Source organism: Phyllostomus discolor, chromosome X (genome assembly GCF_004126475.2).
Source record: "Phyllostomus discolor isolate MPI-MPIP mPhyDis1 chromosome X, mPhyDis1.pri.v3, whole genome shotgun sequence".
NCBI lineage: Eukaryota > Metazoa > Chordata > Mammalia > Chiroptera > Phyllostomidae > Phyllostomus > Phyllostomus discolor.
In genome coordinates this window covers 69,755,732-69,779,182 of record NC_050198.1, presented here as the reverse complement: position 1 = coordinate 69,779,182, position 23,451 = coordinate 69,755,732, and the positions used below count along the sequence as shown (strand labels likewise).

At 36.3% G+C, this 23,451-nt stretch overlaps 1 protein-coding gene across 1 annotated transcript in view; it reads right to left on the bottom strand.

Annotated features, from left to right (window-relative positions):
• Positions 1 to 23,451, bottom strand: part of WDR44 (WD repeat domain 44) — an 87,942-nt gene that overhangs the window by 3,858 nt on the left and 60,633 nt on the right. Inside the window, exons 13-19 of the mRNA XM_028522746.2 lie at positions 13,852 to 13,965; positions 7,762 to 7,884; positions 4,754 to 4,945; positions 4,447 to 4,548; positions 4,116 to 4,231; positions 1,224 to 1,351; positions 721 to 843 (exon numbers count right to left, since the gene is read on the bottom strand). Coding sequence (XP_028378547.1) covers positions 721 to 843; positions 1,224 to 1,351; positions 4,116 to 4,231; positions 4,447 to 4,548; positions 4,754 to 4,945; positions 7,762 to 7,884; positions 13,852 to 13,965 — 898 coding nt within the window. The remainder of the gene's footprint in view (positions 1 to 720; positions 844 to 1,223; positions 1,352 to 4,115; positions 4,232 to 4,446; positions 4,549 to 4,753; positions 4,946 to 7,761; positions 7,885 to 13,851; positions 13,966 to 23,451) is intronic.

Sequence of the window (23,451 nt, the reverse complement as noted above, 5' to 3'; positions counted from 1 at the left end):
ATTTACATGATTTTACCATACACTCACAGACCACCTCTTACATAACTGGCACTCAATATTATGGTTTCTTTTCACTTCCTAATCTGAACATTTTATAGAAGTGGAATTAGTATTCACTCTCAAAGCATATGCTGCAGATGACAAGGAAGTACAGCTTATAAATAGCTATCTAAGAGAAGCTATAAATATGTAGCAAGTAGAGAAAAAACTGCTTTCATTTTGGTTTAATTCATTTTTTCAGCAAATTTTTATTAAGCAGCTACTATATACAGGCAAGTACTGTGCTAGGCAATGTCACTACAACCAATAAGACATACAAAGTCTCTGTCTTTGCAGAAATCACAGCCTAATAGAAGGAACACATAATAAATTTTGTAATATTTGTATGTCTTTGTTTACTTTTCTCCAAGGAGAACAGCTGCCCATTAAAGAAATTAAGAACTTTCAAATTTTTCATTTTTAATTCCTGGGTGAATTCTATAAAAGTAAAACTTAAGACTATACTTTCAGGGGTCATTTCTATAGTTTGTTAATAAAAGTAAAACTTGCAAGAACTGTGTTACTGAAGTGTTCAGAAATCAATGTCTGGCAATCATTATGTTGTAAACAAAAATGTTCTTTATACTTATGAAAACCTCATAACACTCAATCTTAGGTCAAATAGGCTACTAAATTCTGACCAGAAAAAAAATGTAGGACACATAAAATATGAGTACCTACCAGAGGGCATGCTATCTAAAACTTCAGCATCTTCACTTTCTGGTTTTTCAGATTGTACATCTAAAGACAACATCAAACTTGGGTTTGGAGCAAAGATGGCTGAAGTAACAACTGCATTATGCGCTGGGGAAAAAAAAATACTTCAGGATAACAAATAGATTTGATTCTAAACATCAAGACAGTAAAAATATGCAAAAAATACAATAGTGTATGTTAACTGCAAAATATCTTTTAAAGCTAACATATAAGTGACTAGAACTATTTAAAACCCAAATGTATTTTCTAAAAAAATACCAAATACCAGTACTGAGATCCCATGACTTCTCAAATTTTACACAAGTATAAGCTCTTCCTTGGTACAGAAAAATCCAACAAAGTCAAATAAAGAGCAAAAGCAGTTATTACTGCCTCTCTGAAATAATCCATACAAATTTTCTTCTAGTACATCTGCACTTAAAATTTATTCACTTATAAAAAATACACAAAAGTAGGTATTTGCTTACCTTTAATACCTTCCCAAAAGTCATTACGATCTCTCCTGACTGAAGTAAACTTGCTTAGGTCATGGTAAGTACTCCAAATATAAACATACTTATCTTCTGAGCCACTAACGAGGTAACTAAAATCATGGCTAAAATTGGATAAGAAAAAACAAACAAAAAAACAACAACCAAACCATTTTTTTAAGGTTTCCCTTTATCAGAGCTTCTTATTTTATTTTTACATTTATTATTGTTGTTCAAGTACAGTTGTCTCCATCCCCACCCACACTCCCCACCCCCAGCCATCCCCAAGAGTTTCCTACTTAAAACACCTAAGAAAACACCCAGGAGAACTTGCTGAAATAGGGACTCCTAATCTCACTCCAGAGGTTCTGACTGTGTAGGTTTGACATGGGAGCCAGAGGCATTAGTATTTTCATCAAAGCTCTAGGTTCCTGTGCTACTGGTGACCCACACTGGGAGGAAAGCCTCCCTAATGGATGAAAGAGAGAAGTGGAATATTTTACCAGTTAAATTACTGGGTAATTACAGTAGTCCACCCCCACTTTCCACATGGGATATGTGTGACCACCCCCAGAATCACAGAAAGTACTGAATGTATATACCATGGGAGTCTTACAAGACTATAATGGAGTGGAAAATTTCCTATTGCCCAGTGACACTATAGCTATTGTAATGTCTTGGGGCAATGCATTACTGGTATTTGTGATGTTGGCATAAACAAACCTACTGCACTGTCAGTCTATAAAAGTACGGCACACACAATTATGTGCAGAACCTAAAACTTGATATTGATGATAAACAACTATGTCTGTGAGTCATTATTTACTATATTTTAGAGTGTAGTCTTTCTACTTATAAAAGGCTCAACTATAAAAGGAGTGTGTACTCAGCCCACACGAAGATAGTGGCCCAAATAAAAGAACAGATTAAAACTCTAGAAAAAGAGCTAAATGAAATGGAGATAAGCAATCTATCAGACACAGAGTTCAAAACACTGGTTACAAGGATGCTCAAGAATCTCAGTGAGCACATCAACCACATAAAAAAGATCTAGTCAGAAACTAAGGACACACTAATTAAAATAAAGAACAATTTATAAGGAAACAACAGTAGAGTGGATGAAGCTGAGAATCACATCAATGATTTGGAACATAAGGAAGCAAAAAACAACCAATTAGAACAACAAGAAAAAAAAAAGAATCCAAAGATTTGAGGATGTTGGAAGTAGCTTCTGGGACAACTTCAAGATGTCCAACATTTGCATCACAGGGGTGCCAGAAGGAGAAGAGAAAGAGCAAGAAATTGGAAATCTGTTTGAACAATCAATGAAAGAAAACTTCCTTAATTTGGTGAAGGAAATAAACACCCATGTCCAGGAAGCACAGAGAGTCACAAACAAGATGGACCCAAAGAGGCTCACTCCAAGACACATCAGGATTAAAATGCTGAATGTTAAAGATAGAGAATCTTAAAATCATCAAGAGAAAAGCAGAGAATTACCTACAGGGGAGTTCCCATAAGACTGTCAGCTGATTTCTCAAAAGAAACTTTGCAGGCTAGAGGGATTGGCAATAAATATTCAAAGTCATGAAAAGCAGGGACCTGCAGCCGAGATTGCTCCACTCAGCAAAGCTAACATTTAGAATCACAGGGAAGATAAAGAACTTTCCAGACAAGAAAAAACTAAAGGAGTTCATCATCACCAAACCATTATTACATGAAATGTTAAAAGGACTTATTTAAGAAAAATATCAAAACTATGAACAATAAAATGGCAATACACATTTATTAACAATTGAGTCTAAATAACAAACTAAGCAAAGAAGAACAGAGACAGAATCATGGATATGGAGAACATTTTGATGGTTGCTCAATGGAAGAGCGGTGTGGTGGGGAATGGGTGAAGAGGTGAGGGGATAAGGAGTACAAATAAATAGTTACAGAATAGCCATGGGGATACAAAGTACAGCATAGGCAATAGAGTAGCCAAAGGATTTATACACATGACCCACTGACACGAAAAAATGGTGGGGGATTGGCTGAGGGAGTGGGGAGTGCTGGATGGAGAGGGACAAAGGGGAAACATTGGGACAACTGTAATAGCATAATCAACAAAATATAATTTAAAAATCTTTTTGTAGTGTACCTAAAGTATAGATATGCTTAAGAAAAATATGATTCATGTTCTGGGTGGAACAGCACAAAATTTTATCATTCTACCCTTCATGGAATGCAATTTAAAACTGATGAACTGTTTATTTCTAAAAATTTCCATTTAATATTTTGGACTATGGTTCATCATGTGAAACTGAAACTATGCCTAAAGGAGGACTACTATAGTAGGTAATCACAGAAAACAGAACTGATAAGAAAAAGACTAATAGAAGGAAGGTTAGAAAGGAGAAGATGCAGGTAATTCAGGAGAGTCTCCAGACCTCTAGTGTTCAAGTAACAATGATATATAAAGGTGTAAATGTAGGGCACTCTACTTCACGGTGTTAAATACTTCATTAGCTTTTTTATCTAAAAGAATCAAGAGTGTTGAGTGGGTTGAGTGGTAAACTGCCTCTAAAAAACCCTACATAAAAGTACAAAAGTACAAATTCTGGAGCTGAGTGTCTTCTAATCCTGGCTCTGCACTGACCAATGTGACTTTGGGCAAATTACTAAATTTTCTGGGTCTTGCTTTCTCCATCTGCAGAATAGGGGCAATTCTATCTGTCATACAGGTGGATAAGGTAAGTACTGCATGATAATAACCTGAGATACCAGTTGTAAAAGTTCAAAGAAACTAAAGACATCATATAGACACAAGGCTTAGTAGATCAATGGAAAATGGGAACAGGGGAGAAATGTGATCTCTTTTGGGAATTTCTCATTGCCAGTTACCTGAAACTTGCTTTGATCTGGCTGCTGCTGTTGACATAGCCCTTATACTTCATGGAAAGTGACAAATCTCTAAGATCATATAGTCTGATTCTGGAGTCATTTGAGGTTACCAGAATCTAAATATAAAAACAGAGAAAAGTTAAATATATAATCTTTTCATCTAAGTTAAGCTATAATCAAAAAAGGGTATATACACATACAGAATGCACCTCAAAACTAAAAAAAGGAGTATTCCATAGAAAAGGGACTATATTCTTAGCCAAGATATTAAGAACTAACTTTCAGAAGTCTACACACAGTACTGAGAGAGATGGTTTTGAATACTTAGTACCTTATTTTCTCCTGGTAAAGGCTCAATGCCAGTAATTTTTCTTCCAACCTTGTTGCGTCCTCTGGTAGAGCGGACATGTATTTGTGTGTGGTATTTCAAGTGCTAAAATGAAATCACAAATTTAACAGATCAGTATTGGAAGGAATATCAAAGAGCATCGGATCCAGCTCACAGACATGACATTATTTGCTCCAATTTATAGATAAGGCAGTTAAAGCACAGAGAAGATACATCAGCTTTATTTAAGACCACAAAAAACATTTTACTAAGTATTCAACCATGTAATTTACACAAGATATTCATTTACCTCTGTATCATAGAAAATGCATCTGCCATCATATGTCCCAATCACTGCATATTTGCCATTTTGACAGAAATTTGCAGCTGTGATCAATTTTGTTTGACCATCTACTTCATTCCACAAAGCCACTTTTTTGTCAGGTATGTTCCAAAGGCGGAGCTTTCCATCCAATGACCCACTTAGAAAATACCTGTCATCCTAAAGTTGTGACAAAAGTTTAGAAAGCTTTCAGTTTACCACACCAAGAAAAAATCATTATAGAAAATCAATACATTAACTCTATTAGAAAAGTTTAAAATACGTAGATATCATTTTAAAATTACTATTCTTCAAGTAAGCATTACTTTATTCACTAAAAATAACAACAATTAGAAAACATAGTATTACTTTTGTAGAAATGACATTGTGATCATTTTAACATATCCTTAAACTTCTTTTCCCAAAGTATGAATGTGAATAGGTAACACACTGAAATGTTAATTATGTAGGTAAGTTTAAAAAATTCTGAGTTACAGAAAATGAATCAAGATTCTCAGTTTGAAAAGGCAGGTGAAGTCGGTGGCATTTTCCTGCTTATTTAACCATGTTTTTTTTTTTTTTTTTTTTTTTTGTGGCGAGTTGGTAGGAGGTCAGGGTAGGAACATTTAGCAGGGCTAGTACCTTTGAGGAACATGCTTTGGGAAAGACCATCCTATAATGATACATTTGCCCATAGCCTTTTCTGGGACACATGTTAACAGCTGGGACAAAAAAGTAATGCCAGTTAGCCCATGGAACCAGTCAATTTTTGGCACTCTGACACCATGTCAGCAGAGAATTGCTTCACTAATCAAAGATTCAATCAAATTCTCAATTTCATACCAGGGGTTCTCATCCAGGGGCAACTTAGCTCCATAGGGAACATGCAGCAATGTCCAAAGATATTTTTGATGGTCACAACTGGGGGTGGGGTGCTACTGACATCTAAGTGAGTGGAGGCCAGGAATGCTGTTAAACATCCTACAGTGCACAAGATAGCCTTCCCTCCTTGTAAAACAAAGAATTATCCGGCCCAAAATGTCAACAGTGCCAAGGTTGAAAAACCTTGCTCTAAAATAAAACCAGGCATACCAGTAAGCTGGCCTAATTTTTGGTAATATAAAAATTAAAGATAAAACAATTGGGATGCCAAAACTAGAAACAGATTCTTCTTACCCATTTTGAAGCCTGTCAAAAATAATCTATACAGAATGGGTATTTTTATGGCTATAGTATAGTAGGCTTAACTCAATGTCTACCAGCAGAACAGCTTAACAAGTAAAAATAATTCACCATGGCTTTACAAATCATAATTTTATTTACATACATGTATACATAAATACATCTGTATATATGTGTGTATCTCCATTTTGCTCCTTCTTTTATAATTCTATCTTCCTTTGAGGTAACATTTAATAGAGTCATATTTCATAAGAAAATGTCAACATCACTCCATTCTTCCCTAGAGCCTCTTAAAAAAAATCTTTAGGTCAGTAGAGTTTTTAGAAACAGGGCTTTTCGGTTTCCAAAATAAAACCAAAAAAATATAGAAAAATTACTGACTAAACAGAAACCTTAATAATAATGTACTATATAGATACACCTAATACTTCTCTCTCCACTGACACATCATAGTTAAAATAGAGCTACAGTAAAGGATTTTGTTCACAGCTGCAGAGAAGGGTAAATCTATCCTTTTATTGCAATCTTGGTTGATAGGTGGGGGTGTTATTCAGAAAGTCCTGATGTTAAAAATGGTAAGGTATTCACATACATTAAACATTTTTAATTTTGAAAAGTTTTTAACCAAATTTTCAAGGGTTCAGAATTATTACTGCCTATGTTGTAAGCTTGCCCAGGGAAGGGAGTTACATTGAGGAAAACAAAAAAGTCATTCTTTTCTCTTAATCTGGGGAAAAAGAGGAAGAAATCTGAATATAACTGAAACACTGCATTAAAAGGGCAATGGGCATTAATCATACAGAGATGAGGATGTGATTGGAAATGTAATCATACATCAGTGCAGGAGAGGGAAAGTAATCATACATCAACCTGAGTCAGCTTAAGCTTCCCACGTACTTCAACCCAGCTAGTGAGGTAGAAACAACATGCGACTCCCTTTGCATATATAGTCGTAAACAATGAAAATTAATTTAGCCTTATGGGTTTGATGGCTCTATCCTATATGGGCAGAAGACAGGTCTGCAATTCCACAACAGTAGACTTTTCTCTTTTAGTTGAAATCATAAGAAAAGCTTTCTTCCCAGAGGAAAGATACTAAAGGATTTTCTACATTGAAAATAATGCCAATTAAACTACAACTACAACCCCCACAACACTGGCTCATACACAACTTGATTGATCAGTCAAGCAGATTGACTAATATACTATTTATGGAAGTGCACATTAGTGCACCTATTTTGGAAAACTATGATGTATCCAATAAGCTAAAATATACAATTCTCTCTTGCTTGCTCTCTCTCTCTCAAAAAAAAAAAAAAGAGAAAATAAAAAAGAAGTGATCTAAAAAGTAACCATGCTTCTAGACATTAAACAAGAATTCAGCATTATCTTGTAACAAATTTTGGACTTTGCTCCTTTCAACCTTTTGCTGTTTGTCTCTTCCCTTCCCAGGCCTCCCACTATTCCTGCCTATATGCTTCCCTTTTTCATTTACTCACTTGCTCTCTTCTCTTCTTCTACCATTTCCGATCTCTCATCTTTAATAGGATCCTTTATTTATACCCTGCATTTCTTACTAAAGATTCAGAATGACTTTTCATTGTTATATTCAGAACATAACATTTCCAGTTCTAACAGAGATTAGCAAAATATTTATTTCCTTTCTAATTTTTTAAAGCAAAATGAAAGACTAAATCAAGTTGTTCTAAACTATGTGGCTATTTATTTTTTTTTCCTGTAATCCAACTACCCTCCAGAGAAACCTGGTTCCCTTGCCTTATAGTATAACAAAAAATGTATAAACAATTACTTACTCGTGGATGAAAAGCTATGGCAGTGACAAAATCTATATGCTGAAAACAGCAAAGGCATTCTCTTCTGGAAATATGCCATAATCTGACTGTTTTATCCATCGAAGAAGAAAGCAGAAAGTAGTTCTACGGAAAAATTGCCATTGATTATTTTACTACCATGTGGGAAAAAAAGCTACACAGCATAAGAAAGTACAAAAGATTATATCCAATTCACTTGGAAGACCACAACTTTTTTCAAAACAATTAAATACCATTATTTCTTAGATTCTAAGACTTTTTCTCATTACCTATTCTGGAATTATATTGGAATTCAGCTATGAATCTAAGGCAGGTATTCATTTGATTGTCACTTCAGTTATTTTTACACTGACAACACAGGAGAATTTAAACTCACATGGATTCTCTGTCACGTAAAATGCCTTCAAAAAGATTACTCTATAATACAGCATGGAATGAAAAGTTATTGTGCACCTGTCACACTGTAGGCAAGAAAATTAGAGAACAGAAATTGTCAAATCTACAAGCAAAATAGAACCAGAGGCATGGAAACAAGGAACAGACTGACAGTGACCAGAGGGGAGGAGGATAATGGTGGAAAGAAGGGGAAGGGACTAGTCAAGAGACATGTATGAATGACTCATGGACATGGACAACAGGGTGGAGAGTGATGGTGGGAGCAGGAAGTGGGTGAGGCAGCAGAGAGCAATGGGGGAAAAATTGGAACAACTGTAACAGAACAATAAAATATTCAATTAAAAAAAGTAAAAAGAAAAAAGAAACTGTCAAGTCTCAGAATAGATCACAGAATTTTCAAAGCTAGAAAAGGGCGGTATTACTGATTTAGGCACTGTGATGGAGCATTACTCAGGAACCAAACATCTATCCATCAAATGCTTCCAGCTGTCCTGGAAGTTGGCTGGGGTATTGTCCCATGCGTGGAAAGGCTGCAGGTGTGATCCCTGGTCAGGGAGCTTATGAGAGGCAACTGATTGATCCCTCCACCAGCCCGCCAAAAAAAGCAATGAAAAAATGTCCTCAGGTGAGGATAAAAAAAAAAAAGCTTCCAGCTGGCAGAAACTCTTTATTTCTAAACACAATCTATTTAAGGGGAGAACTATAAGCTATAGTGAATGTGAAAATCCAAATGAGATCCTAGCATTCTCTGGTATGCATAAAAGTGCTAAAGAAACTGAAGTACTGACAACGTTTAATATGTACTTACAATGTGCTAAACATTGTTCTTATCATACCTCGAGGTAAGTATATTATCAGCCCCTTTTACAAAAGAGAACACTGAGGCAAAGAGGTCAAATGATTCATCTGAGACTACACAGCCTGTCAGTGGCAGAGTGGGCAGTGTGGCTCTAGGTATGGGCTCTAATCACTGCACTGTTCTGCAGAGTGCTTGAGTAGAAGACACTATGAAAACAACCAAATGTTTTCTCATTTACTTAAAGCAATGAAAGAATCTTACATTTTTACACTTGATCTCAGACAAAAGGCCAAGAAGTGATAAACATCTTACATCTACAAATGTAGAAAAGACTAAGCATAAATATCAATTTGAATATGTAACTGTACTGATACATATATGCTCTTTGGGCTAGTTTATAAGGCATATATTTTATGTGGTTTATCTGGTTTTAAATAGATGGTGTATTTGTGATTAAAAAACAGAATTTTGAAAAATAAACTTCTTAAAATACAAGAAATCAAAAAACAAAAATAGAAAAAAGCCAGAATTTTGAAAGACTTAAAATAACTTTTTTTTTTTTTTTTTTTTTTTTTTAAAGATTTTATTTATTTATTTTTAGAGAGGGAAGGGAGGGAGAGAGAGAGAGAGAGAGAGAGAGAGAGAGAGAGAGAGAGAGAGAGAAACATCAATGTGCGGTTGCTGGGGGTTCTGGCCTGCAACCCAGGAATGTACCCTGGCTGGGAATTGAACCTGGGACACTTTGGTTCCCAGCCCACGCTCAATCCACTGAGCTACGCCAGCCAGGGTTAAAATAACTTTAAAACATCTAATAACAATCATTTTTATTTTCAAGATCTACTTAGTTCCAAACAAGTTTTGAAAAGTATGTGCAGTTTACTTTATATTTCCTCTTAAAAACAACTATATAAAAACTAAATCTATGATCTGTTGCTCATTAAAACTAACTTTATTCAATTCATGCAATAGTGCATTCATTGCTTGAAGTATATGAAAAAAATATGAAGATATGCCTAGAAGTGAAGATGCTGAAGATATGTTAAGATTTATTCTAATATGCCAAGAGATTTCTGTTCAATAAATACTTATTGAATTGGTAAAATTAAATTATTTTATTAAACTAAGCTATTAATCTTGGGAGTCAAAGAAATTAGATTCAAATCTAAGTTCTGACCATAACTAGTTTTGTGATCTTGGACGGGCCAGAGGCCCTGTCTTCTAATCTACAAGATGAAATACTGTCTACCATATAGGGTTATTATTGTAAGAATTAATGAGGTAATTCTTGTTACCTGGTACAAAATAAATCTTCAACAAAAAGAAAACCCACTGTAAACACCTACTGTGCTAGATACTGAAAAGAAACAATAGTAAAATAAGATCTGGTCCCTACTTTCAAGGGGCTTAGAATCTTGCTGCAAATAAGACTTAGAGCCCTAGCTGGTGAGGCTCAGTGGATTAAGCACTAGCCTGCAAACCAAAGGATCACTGGTTTGATTCCCAGTCAGGGCACACGCCTGGGTTGTGGGCCAGGTTCCCCAGTGGCGGGGGGGCATGTGAGAGGCAACCACACACTGATGTTTCTCTCGGTCCCCCCTTCCCCTCTGCCTAGAAATCAATCAATCAATTAATCAATCAATCTTAGTAGTTAAGTAAAAAAATGAAAGTTTAATCCTTATGTATGCATAGCCTCTTGGTTCTGTTACTCTAGAGTACTGTGGCTGATACAGTGGTCAGTGGAGAACTAATGTTTTCCACTTAATGTGACATTTCAGAAAAAATACTAGTTTGCTTTAACAAAATAAAATTAGTGCAACGAGAAAAATAAAATACCTAGGAATAAACCTAACCAAGTAGGTAAAAGATCTGTACTTGGAAAACTACACCACACTGAAGAAAGAAATTAAGGAAGACACAAACAAATGGAAACATATACCATGTTCATGGATCAGAAGAATTAACATAATCAAAATGTCCATACTAACCAAAGCAATTTACAGACTCAATGCAATACCTATTAAAGTACCAATGGCATATTTCACAGACATAGAACAAACACTTCAAAAATTTATATGGAACCATAAATGACCCTGAATAGCAGCTGCAATTTTGAGAAAGAAGAGCATAGGAGGAATCACAGTGCCTGATATCAAAATGTATTACAAGGCCACTGTAATCAAAACAGTGTGGTACTGGCAGAAGAACAGACACATGGACCAATGGAACAGAAGAGAGAGCCCAGAAATAAACCTAAGTCTCTATGGTCAATTAATATTCGACAAAGGGGGCAGTAGCATAAAATGGAGCAAAGGTAGCCTCTTCAACAAATGGTGTTGGGAGAGCTGGACAGCTACATGCAAAAAAAAAAAAAAAAGAAACTCAACCACCAACTTATACCATACACAAAAATAAATTCAAGGTGGATGCAAGATTTAAATATAAGTCGTGACACCATTAAAGTCCTAGAGGAAAACATAGGCAGGAAAATCTCAGATATTTCATGCAGCAGTATTTTCACGGATATGCCCCCTACAGCAAGGGACATAAAGGAAAGAATAAACAAATGGGACCTCATCAAAATAAAAAGCTTCTGCATGGCTAAAGAAAATAGCATTAAAATGAAAAGAGAATCAACTGTATGGGAAGATATGATACCTCAGACAAGAGTTTAATCTCCAAAATATATAAAGAACTTGCACGACTCCACTCTAAGAAGACAAGCAACCCAATTAAAACATGGGCAAAGGACTTGAACAGACACTTTTCCAAGGAGGACATACGGAGTGTCCAGAGATACATGAAAGGATGATTAGTATTGTTAGCCATCAGAGAGATGCAAATTAAAACCACAATGAGATACCACTTCACTCCAGTCAGAATGGCCATCATAGCTAAATCAACAAACCATAAGTGTTGGAGAGGGTGTGGAGAAAAGGGAATCCTAGTGCACTGCTGGTGGGAATGCAGACTGGGGCAACCACTATTGAAAACAGTATGGCATTTCTTCAGAAAACTTAAAATGGAACTGCCTTTGACCCAGCAATTCCACTGCAAGGATTATATCTTAAGAACCCGAAACACCAATTCAAAAGAGCCTATGCACCCCAATATTCACAGCAGCCCAATCTACAATAGCCAAGTGCTGGAAGCAACCCAAATGCCCAACATCTGTAAATGAATGGATCAAAAAACTATGGTACATCTACACAATGGAATTCTATGCAGCAGAAAGGAGCTCCTACCCTTTGCAACAGCATGGATGGAACTGGAGAGCATTATGCTAAGTGAAATAAGCCAGGTGGTGAAAGACAAATACCATATGATCTCACCATTAACAGGAACCTAAGCAACAAAATGAACAAGCAAGCAAAATATAGCCAATATATGGACATTGAAATTGAGAACGGGCTGACAGTGATCAGAAGGGAGAGGGGAGGGGATAATGGGGGAAAAAAGTGAAGGGTTTATAGGAACAAAGGACATATGGGCCCTGGCTGGTGTAGCTCAGTTGACTGAGTGTGGGCTGTGAACCAAAGGGTCACTAGTTCAATTCCCAGTCAGGGCACATGCCTGGGTTGCTGGCCAGGTCCCCAGTGGGAGCCACATGAAAGGCAACCACACATTGATGTTTCTTTCCCTCTCTTTGTTCCTCCCTTCTGCTCTGTATAAAAACAAATAAATAAAATCTTTAAAAAAGTAAGTAAAGGACATATGCACAACAAGGGGTGGGGGGGAGTAGTGAGGGGAAAAGGTAGAAAACTGTACTTGAAGAACAATAAAAAATAAAGTAAAATTAGTGCAAGGCTCCCAAATGTGTGCTTTGCACTGACTGCTCCAGATGAATATGATGATCAGATTAAGGATTACCTTTCCATCTTCTAACAACTCAGTCAGATTTCACACAGGGTAGAGGAGTACAGAGACATGATTAGGGCTCAGTGTAAAACCAGACTACAAAGTAAGGCCCAAGTTTCTTCCAGGTTAGAGGAAGTCATGACTGATGCGCTATGAAAAGCATCTAGACATCTAAATAACCATGATAGGAACAGCAAATCATAAATGGAGTGGTTCAAAGTTGAGGCTCAGAGAAATCTGAACTTGCCAATTTATACAAGTAGTATCTTTGTGGCACGTGAGGTTCTCCTGACATGGTTATGATATAATGGGCATTGCCAGTATCCTTCATAGTATTTTGTCAACTCAGTTGACTTTTCTCAATTTAAGGTTTTTAAATACTACTCCCCCATCAAATTCTTAATATATTTTACATTCTGATTATTGACAAATTTCAATATAAAGAAAGTGTAAGATGTCATGCAAAAATTCAAAAACTGCTTCCTGCTTTAAAGACCTTCAGTCAAATTCAAAATCTCTTTAAATTTTTACAAAATTGTGAAAATATTTGATCAGTGGCCAAACAGATCTTCTACTTCTGAAATAATTTTGTTCTAAGGGAAAAAAATCACAAAATTAAGGTTTATCATTGATTCACAGAATATAAATGTTAAACCTAAATTTATAATTTCACTAATGTAGCAGATTAGCCACAAAGCAGTCTTGATTAGGTAAGATCACACTTCACCTTTGTTGATGAAGTCAGATCCATTTTGCTTAGGATACTTAGCAAAATTATAAAAGAGGCAAAAGGTCTAGTACACAAACAGATACAGATAGAAGCTGTTAGGCAATATAAACATTTTCTTATGAGCCTAATGTGATATCTTTTAAAAATTTCAATTAATTTGTACAAACTGCACACAGTATATATATATGAACATTCAAAAACTTGATGGCGTGACGATTATACAAATAAAAATGTTTTTATCCTAAAGTATAGTTACATAGAATTAATACACAATCCAAATAAAATTTCCTACTTTAGACCATGAAAGATCAAGGAGATCAGCAGTATGTCCTTTATATTTGCAAAATGGCCGTTGTCGAAATGGTGCATTTTTATCATCAGGGTCTTCATCAGCTCCACTGCATACCTATGTAGACAAAGACAAATGTGATAACTAGTGAAACAAAGGCTTTATGCACTTCCCACCCCATCTATTCTCTCATCATTTTGCATGGTGCTTGATTGAAACCTTGATCCATCAAAAGCAAACTACTCTTTATGCTGAATTTGCTATTATCACCTCTTCACCTCCCTGACCTAATAAATAACAAAACAAGATAATCAACTGAAGACACTGTGCTAACACAATCTTTTCCCTCCTTAACAGAGCCAGCACCACGGGGTGATAGGCTAATCAAAACAAGTTCATTCCCTTTCTCAGTGATGACTGGTTTAGAAATGGGCACATGGTACAATTTTGATCTCTTAGACATGAGGGAATGTTTATTGTGGAAGGCAGTAGGGGGAGGCTCTAAAACGATTTCTCCATTCTTAAAAGGGCGTACTAAAAGAGTCCTTTCTCTTTCCTGCTTCCAAACACTGTTATCTGCATGTGATACCTATAAGTGTAGTGAACATCGGAGGGACCATGAGGGAAACCAACCCAAGAGAACAGATCAAGAATAGTAAAGCAGGAAGATGGTAGGACCCTGTGTCCCTGATGATACTACTGAGCTGCTGAATTAGCCACCCCTGGAACTGCCTTACCTCCAGACTTGCTTTCTCATTGTTTAAGGCATTTTCAGTTGGATTTCTGTTATTGGAAGTCAAAATCATCCTGACAAAGGTAGGTGAAAAATAATGCCATTCTTTTGTGTCATGCATTTAGTTTACAATATGCTTCTGTAGTCATATGTCAATGAATCCTAACAACTCAGAGGTAGGTATTAGCATTATGAAGATAGAGAGATGAAGAAAAAAATCAAGGCTCAAAGAGGTTAAAATAACACATTCAAGGTCACATAGCCACCTGCAAACAGCAAAACCAAAGGAGAAATACAAGCCATTCAACTTCAAGTTCAGAGATTGTTCCAGAAATGTTATGGAGGATATTAGCATAAGCAAAAATATGGAATGTTAGCTAAGCCTTAAGGGTAGGTAGGATGATGAGGATAGAGAAAACAGTATATGGGGATTAAGGTCAAAAGGTACTTTGAGACCAGATCATAAAGAGTCTTGAATTTGTGGCTTAAAAGTTTAAACATTCTAATGCCATGGAGAATGAATACAAGTTTCTGAAAATAAAAAAAAAAATAACATGATCTGACTGGTTCTTTAGAAAGAGAATGCTGGGCAATAGTGTAAAAGACCATCTGGAGAAAGAGAATGGAAGCAGGAAGAGCAGCCAGTAAGTTTAAGTAAGAATAATGAGGGTTTAAACTAGAACAGTGGGCATGGGGCTAGATTAAAAGCTACCAATTTTATTGGTCTAGAACTTTACAGCTAATAAAAATATCTTCACAGCTTCTGTGTAGATAGACCAGCCACACAAATGCCCTGACCTTTTGCCAAGTACTACTAATCCTAGAGGACTATAGCTACTTCCCCTAATTTTGCTGCCAGCCCTGGGGGCACTGCTGGAACATATAAAACTAGGCAGGCTTGTTCCATTACATCAAATTCTGCCTTGTCTTAAATAATCGTTTACATTTAATTAACTCCTTAACATATTTCCTCTAGCAGTGATTCCAGATTTGCTCCTCCTTAAACATCCATTTTCTTCTCCCCATATTCTACCTTTTAAAAAATACTTAATGTTTTTCTGATTCTAAAGTAATACATGTTCAGTGTAGATAATTCAAATCCCCCCAAGAAAGTAGGGTGATTAAAATTAATACTACCCATAATCTGCTAACATTTTGATTTTCAAACTTCCTTTTTAAAAAACATAATTGAAATCACATTACATACATGACTCAGTACCTTCCTTTTTATGTCATGAGTGTTTTCTGTGTTCCACTCTGAAAACATTTACGAGCTGCATATGAATGCTGCATATGAATGCTGCATAATGTAATCATTCTCCAGTATCTTGCTCATCCAGGCATTTCCATTTTTTCTAATATAAATAGCAATTTACTGAACAATTTGGAACTTGAATCTTCATCCCTATTTGATTTTTTTTTAAAAAAATTCTGATATAAGGGCTATTACCTGGTCAAAAGGTTTAAACCTCAGACTTTTATAGTATCTTCTGTTATTTGTTTTAATAAAAGCAGGTAAATTTACTTAAAAATTTTCAAGAAATATAGAAGTATAGTTAAAAATGACTGAAAATCCTATCTCCTACAGATAACTACTAGTAATAATTTAGAATGTATCCTTTAAGTATTTTATCTATAAATATTTACAGACATTTTAGTCAAAATTGGGATAATGTATCCAACTTTCACTCTGCTTTTTTCACATTACATTTTATTTTGAATATTTTTAATTTCATTAAGTAGTCTTTGAAAACAATTTAAGAATGGAATAATATTCTACTGTATGGACTATAACAGTTTTTATTTTCTAAGTGTTAAAAATTTAGCTTGTTCAAATTTTTGCTCTTGTGAGAATAGTGGGATGAAAATCCTACTACCTACATTTTTGGGCATATCTGATTACTTCCTTATAATCGATTTTTAAAGGTAAAATGATTAAAAATAGAATTACTAAATAGAATATATTTTATCTAATCTATATATCTCTCTAAATAGATATCTGTATCTAGATATTTATATGTCTACATAAATGTTTTCATACATAAATATAATATATAAGACTTTATTATGAACATTTCAAACATATATGGAAATAGAATATAGTAGATAGTATAATGAACCCCATGCATCCATCGCCTGCTTTAACAATCATGATTTTTACTCATCTTGTTTTATCAATCCTTCCACTTTTATGTATTTGCTTACTTTTGCTGGAGCATATCAGTAAATACTCTATACGCATCTCTAACTAACAAGCCCGCTTTTAAACATAACTACAAAGCCATTACCACACCTAAAAAATACAATTTGTATCATATAATACAGGGGTGTCAAACTCATTTTCACTGGGGGCCACATCAACCTCGTGGTTACCTTTAAAGGTCCGAAATAATTTTAGGGCAGTATAAATGTAACTACTCCTTAACTGTTAAGGAGTTGAAATTACATTCGGCCCTTTGAAGACAACCACAAGGCTGATGTGGCCCCTGGTGAAAATAAGTTTGACACCCCTGGTCTACTCTCTAATCCACATTCAAATACCCTGATTATCTAAAAATATAATTTTAAACTTGGACTGCTATGAAAACTTGTAAGCCTTTTTTATATTTATTAGCACTTACCAGATACTGTATTAGCTACTTGACATGCCACATAAATGACATTCCTTGTCTTATAACCTATTCTCAATATTTAAAAGCCAGAATGAGCTTTTTCAACATGTCAGATTTACATCACTCTCTGTTTAAAAACCCTCCATTAGCTTCCATCTTTCTCAAAACAATAGCCAAAGTCCTTGCAATGGCCCATATGCTATGACTGCCCTGTCCACATCTTTGTGACTTCATTTTCTATTATTCTCCCCCTCACTCACTGGCTCCAGACACCTAAGCCTCGATGGTGTTTCTTCATTTAACACAACAGAACTCCCACGTTACAGCAGTTTTGGTTGCTGCTCACCCTACCTGGAATTTTCTTCTACAGATACAGCCATATCTCCTCCTTACCTCCTTCAGATTTTGCTCAAATGATAAACTCTTGATGAAGCTTTGTTTGTCCACCTTATTTACTACTGGTCACTCCATTTTATCTGCTTCCTTCTACTCATAAAATTCATCACCTTCTAATGTATTACAGAATTAACTTATTTCTCTGTCTCCCACTACTAGAATTTGAATTTCCTATTTGTGTCTCTTTTGTTTACTATATCCCCAATTCCTGGAGCAGTGAATAATACACAGTAGGCACTCAATAAATACTTGTGGACTAAATGAAGATAGTGCTGGACCTTAAGATGCCAACTGGTGGAGCACAATGCTCAAGAGCATAAGCTCTACAGACAGATCAGAGCTGGGTTCTAATTCTGACAGTGTACCTATCAACCATGTGAATTGGTGAGTTACTTATTATCTCCTAAGCCTTCTATTCTTCATCTATAAAACAGAGTTCTTGAGAGTATTTCACAACAGTATCAGGACTGTTGTGAGGTTCTATGAGATGAGACATCAAATGCACTAAGCAAAGTACCTGGCGCATATTAAGGACACATAAAATGTTAGCTGTTCTTACATACATTGATATAGTATAATAACTGTGTTTAACAGAAGAATGGGCAAAGTACCCATATGGATAACTATGCATTAAGTGAAGCAAGGAATGCTTCCGGGAGCAGACCTGACTCTGAAATGAACTTATGAGGTAAAGGAGAATAACATATGTTTAAATACATGGAATCCACAAAAGGGCAACAATGACTAACTGAGTGCCTCAGAAGATGAGGTTTGTCAGAAGGAAGAGTGGGAAATAAAATGAACTGAGGTCGGACTGATCTCTAAAAAGGCTGAGTTAAGCTAAGGAATTTGGCCTTGATTCTAGAGGAAAAGAGAGCCAAAAGGAGTGACTAAATAGGAGTAACATGATCAGATTTGTTTTATAGGAAAGTAATTCTGCTGGCATTGTGGATGAAAGACTGGAATCTGGAAAAGAGCTCTAATGGTCCAGGTAAGAGATAAAGCTAGGATTATAGCAGTGGAAATGAAAGGAATGGCCAGATTCCAAAGACATTTGGGCAAGACGTGGGAAATGAGCAAACACTGAAGGGAGGGAAGAGAGTAAAAAGTGATCCCAGTTTCTAACTCAGGAGATGGTATTATTAAACAGTGAACTGACATCAAGTACACTGTCAAAGGAGTGGCTTTCTTGGGAAAATTATATGTATTATGCTGAATTCTCTTTTGGAGATATATTAACATTGTTGATACCTGTCTCCCCCCATGCATATAGGTCCTTGGCATGGATCGTCCACTGCATCTTTGTATTTTCAGTGCCTAACACACTGTTGACTAAATCAAGTCTAAACCAATTCATATTTTAAATAAAATGTTGCATATGTAGAATTCCACAAAAATCACTTCTCTTTCCTTTACAGTTAACTCCCTTCTCCAAGCTTTTGATTCTGCTGATCTTGTTTTTTAAGATTTCATGTATTTATTTTTAGAGAGAGGGAAAGGGAAAAAGAGAGGGAGAGAAACATCAATGTTTACTTCTCATGTGCCCCCTACCAGGGAGTTGGCCCACAGCCCAGGCATGTGCCCTGACTGGGAATCAAACCAGCAACCCTTTGGTTTGCAGGCCGGAGCCCAATCTACTGAGCCATACCAGCCAGGGTGCCGTATTTTTCTATGAAGGCCTCCACATGCATATCATTTTGCCTCTTTAAAAATTTTAATTTTAGCCCTGGCTGGTGTAGCTCAGTGGATTGAGTGAGGGCTGCAAACCAAAGCGTTGCAGGTTCATTTCCCAGTCAGGGTACATGCCTGGGTTGCATGCCATGACCCCCCAGTGACCACACACTGATGTTTCTCTCTCTCTTTCTCCCTCCCTTCCCTCTCTAAAAATAAAAAAATAAATAAAATCTTAAAAAAAGAGAGAGATAGGAAAACTTAGAGTCCGTATGGCTCCTTAAATTTTTTTTTAATTTTTATTTATTGATTTGAGAGAGAGAGAGAGAGATTGATTGATTGATTTGTTGTTTCACTTATTTATGTATTCATTGGTTGATTCCTCTATGTGCCTTAACTGGGGGGTCAAAAAGGCAACCTTGGCATATTGGGACAATGCTCTAACTAACTGAGCATCCCAGCCAGGGTCCATGTCCCCTCATAATCTGTCCCTTGTTGGGTTATTTTGTAGATCCCAGCTGCAGAAACTATGAGGGTAGAGGGATTTTTTTTTCCTCCTCTACAATCTATTCTCAAAAGTTCTAAGCACCAGTTAAATGCTATAATGCCCATATTGATATTCTACTAATCAAGCCCACCAAACATAAATTTACCCAATAAAAGCATTTATTTTAGGTAAATTGCATACTTACAACCTCTAGTGTCAAGAAGAAATTTTACAAGTCTCTAGCATAATGGAGCAAACTATGCATGTCACTCTTCTTTTCTACCTTATGCTTACTGAGCTACTTTTGAAAATCAACAAAAACAGAGAGTATAACAGCCAGAATCCTAGGCTTGGTGTGATTAATGAGTAGGTGATGAATCTGGTGGGCGTCACATGCTGTAGGCCTTACTGTATAACAGTTTTACATAGATGCTAAGAAGACGAGAGTGAGAATGTAGTTCAAAAGAGATATAACATATCACTATCATGAGAAAAAAGAACACACACATCAGGAAAATAAACTCCATTGTGATTACTGTGCCTTACTGCAGCTAGCACTAGGTTAAAAGATAACAACTGATACCGAACTCCAAAGGCATTTGAAATAGAATAGAGGCCTCTTTTAACTGTCCCAATAGAAGTATATAAGTAAAAGAAACCCCAGACAATCTTTTCCTGAAAACAACAGATAGAAAATGATACTCATAGAAAATGATACTCAACTACTCCAGAAAAAAACAAAACAAAACAATAGTACTCCAGGGGGTCACTACATTTTGTCAAAAAACTACTGTGCTCCTCATTTAAAAGGCTGTCAAAAAACTACTGTGCTCCTCATTTAAAAGGCTTTGTACCCGAACAAATTGGAAGTTACATAAGGTTTCGGGGTGCATGGGTAGAAGTAATTAAAAATCTGTAAGTAGGATTGTTGAAATAAGCATAAAACAAGGTAGTACAAATAGTCCCTGTTTTTAATAGTAACCAATGCCTAGAAACTTTATGGTGAATTAAACTAATAAGGGCAAACACTTTCCCCTAAAACAAAGCAGTTAAAAATGTCTCCATCTACTACATTAGTCAGTGAAGATTTTCTGGAGGGAGTAGGTCTTGAAAACTGGGCAAGCTTGGAATAGAAAGAAGGGAGATTGCAGGCATCCAGATAAAGGGAATAGGAGTAAGGGCAGAGAAGCAAGAGTTCAACACTGACTTAAGACTATCACATTTAGACATGGGGTCAGGTTCCAAGGATACTAAGATCTGTGAAGTACAGTTCTCTGCCTTAAATTAGCCCAGAGCCCAGCGAGACACACTGCCAAGAAAAACATGGTGATATCAGTGTCAAAGTACATATGATGTACTGTTAGAACACAAATGAGGAACAATTCTACCTGCTTGATTCAGGGAAAATAAAAAGAGAGATAACATTTTTGAGCTGAATCTTGTGGGATGACTAGGGCTTTGTCCTATGAGGAAAGGGGACAGGAAGGGCATTCCCTGCAAATCAAACATGGACATAGATATGTAAGTGAGTGTTTAGGGTACACACCTATATCTAGCAAAGCAAACAGGATGCACAGGCCCTAGGGAATTAGAACTGAGTTAAAAAGATGAAGCAATATCAGGAAGGGTATTATTCTGTAGGTTACAAGGAGCCATCTGAAGATTTTAAACCACAAAATAGCAGTCAGTACTGTATTTTCAAAAAAAAAAAAAAATGCTGGCGGTAGTGTAGAAAATGAATTGGGTAGAGACTGGAGAAAGAAAAACTGATTAGAAGGCTACAGCAAACATTTAAATAAGCGTCATGAGTGTCAGGGGCTGAGATGATGTGAATGACAATGGCAGATGAGGGGACAGATTCTGTGGGCACAAGTAGGAGTGGATGGGAATTTGTAACTAATCTGATATGTGGGTAAGGAAGGAAAATTAATAGAGTGTTTTTGACTGAGTTAAAAGGTAACTTATGGATGCTGATGCCACTAAAGATGGTTCAAAAGAGAGAAGCAGGGTTGTGTACAGATAAAAATATATCGGTGAAAGACCATTAACATCTCTCCAGTTATGTAAGCCTGATACCTGGGAATCTTTCTAGCCTATTCATTTACTAGCTAGTCAGTCACCAAGTCCTAGAGATCCCATTTTTTTTTCACTTCTCTTAAATTCAGCTCATCTTTATGGATTCTAGACCCACCACTATCATAATGTATCATAATTGAAGTACTCATTTCTCTCCTTAGTTAACAACAGCCTCTTAAGTGGTCTCCCTGTCTCTACACTGCAGCCCCCAACCAATCTATTCTATTAAAAAAATTTAAGTCCTCACCTGAGAACATTTTTTTTCTTGCTCTAGAGTGAAAGGGAGAGAAACATTGATTGGCTACCTCCCACACACCCAGACTGAGGACTGTACATGCCTTCAGCGGAGACTGAACCCTCAACCTAGGTATGTGCCCTAACTGGGAATTGAACCCGTAATCTTTTGGTCGAAATGACACTCCAACTAACCAAGCCACTCCTGCCAGGGTCATACAATCTGTTCTTTACAGTGCTACAAGAATGTTCTTTCTAAACTAAAAATCTGCACATTTTAATTAAGATCCTGAACAAAACCCTTCAAAGCGCCTTCTTCCCCAGTAGCTTGCAGGATAAAGTTCAAATGTCATGGCTTAATACAAAAGACCATTTAAACCCCCAATCCTGCCTACCTCTCCTACACTTTGCTTCTGCCATGTGGAATTTCTTGTAGTGCTTTTAAAAAGCCATACTCTTGCAGCCTCCACGCCTTTGCACTTGCTATCTTCTCAGAAATGCTCCTTTCTTCCTTCTTTCATATATTATAGTTAACACCTAGCTCAAACAGTAAAACCTCTGGGAAGCTTATACTGACACCCTGATTCACAAGGCTACTTGTAAAGAACCCTCTGTAGCATATTACCATCCAATACTATAACTGAGGCTATGTCTATTTCAGTGGTCAGCAGGGTCCCTGAGGCCATAGAGTAAGTTTCTTTTGACTTTGCAGAATTTAGCAGCGTCTGGCACATGGACCAGGCACTCAGAAAACATTTGTTGAAGGAGTTGCTTGAGACCTATTAATCGATGTGCTTAAAGAACATATAGGTGGAGAGATCGTATATATAATATATGTATATTATATAATATGTATATAGTTATGTGAAAGGGTAACATGCACAAAAAGATCTTATTCTTGTTTAAAAACATAATGCTATTGAAAGGAAATGAGAATTATGCAGCTAAAGCCAGTTCAGGGCTAAAGATAACAAGTGAGTAAGTCAACTGAGAATGGCCAAGGACAGGACCCTGAGAAACAGCAACATTTAAGGGGGTGGAAGAGACAGCAGGGATCTAGGAAGAGAACAACAAAAAACACAACCCAGAACCATGGGAAGCTGAGAGGAGTATGTTTAGAGTAGGGAAAAATTCATGTCAAATACACTAGAGCCAATGAAATCCTAGGAAAATACTGTTGAGCAGGTGGACATAGGTTCTCTTTGTTTATATCACACTTGCCTAGGTCAATACATAAGCACAGGGGAGAGCTTAGAATATTATGTATTCTACTTTTTAGGTTTAAAATTGGTTATATTTAATCCTCCAGCTCTGAGACTAAATGAAAATCACTTAGATATTTTAAACTACCTCAAACTGTTTGTCAAACCAAGCTGTTGGTCAACTGTTTGATA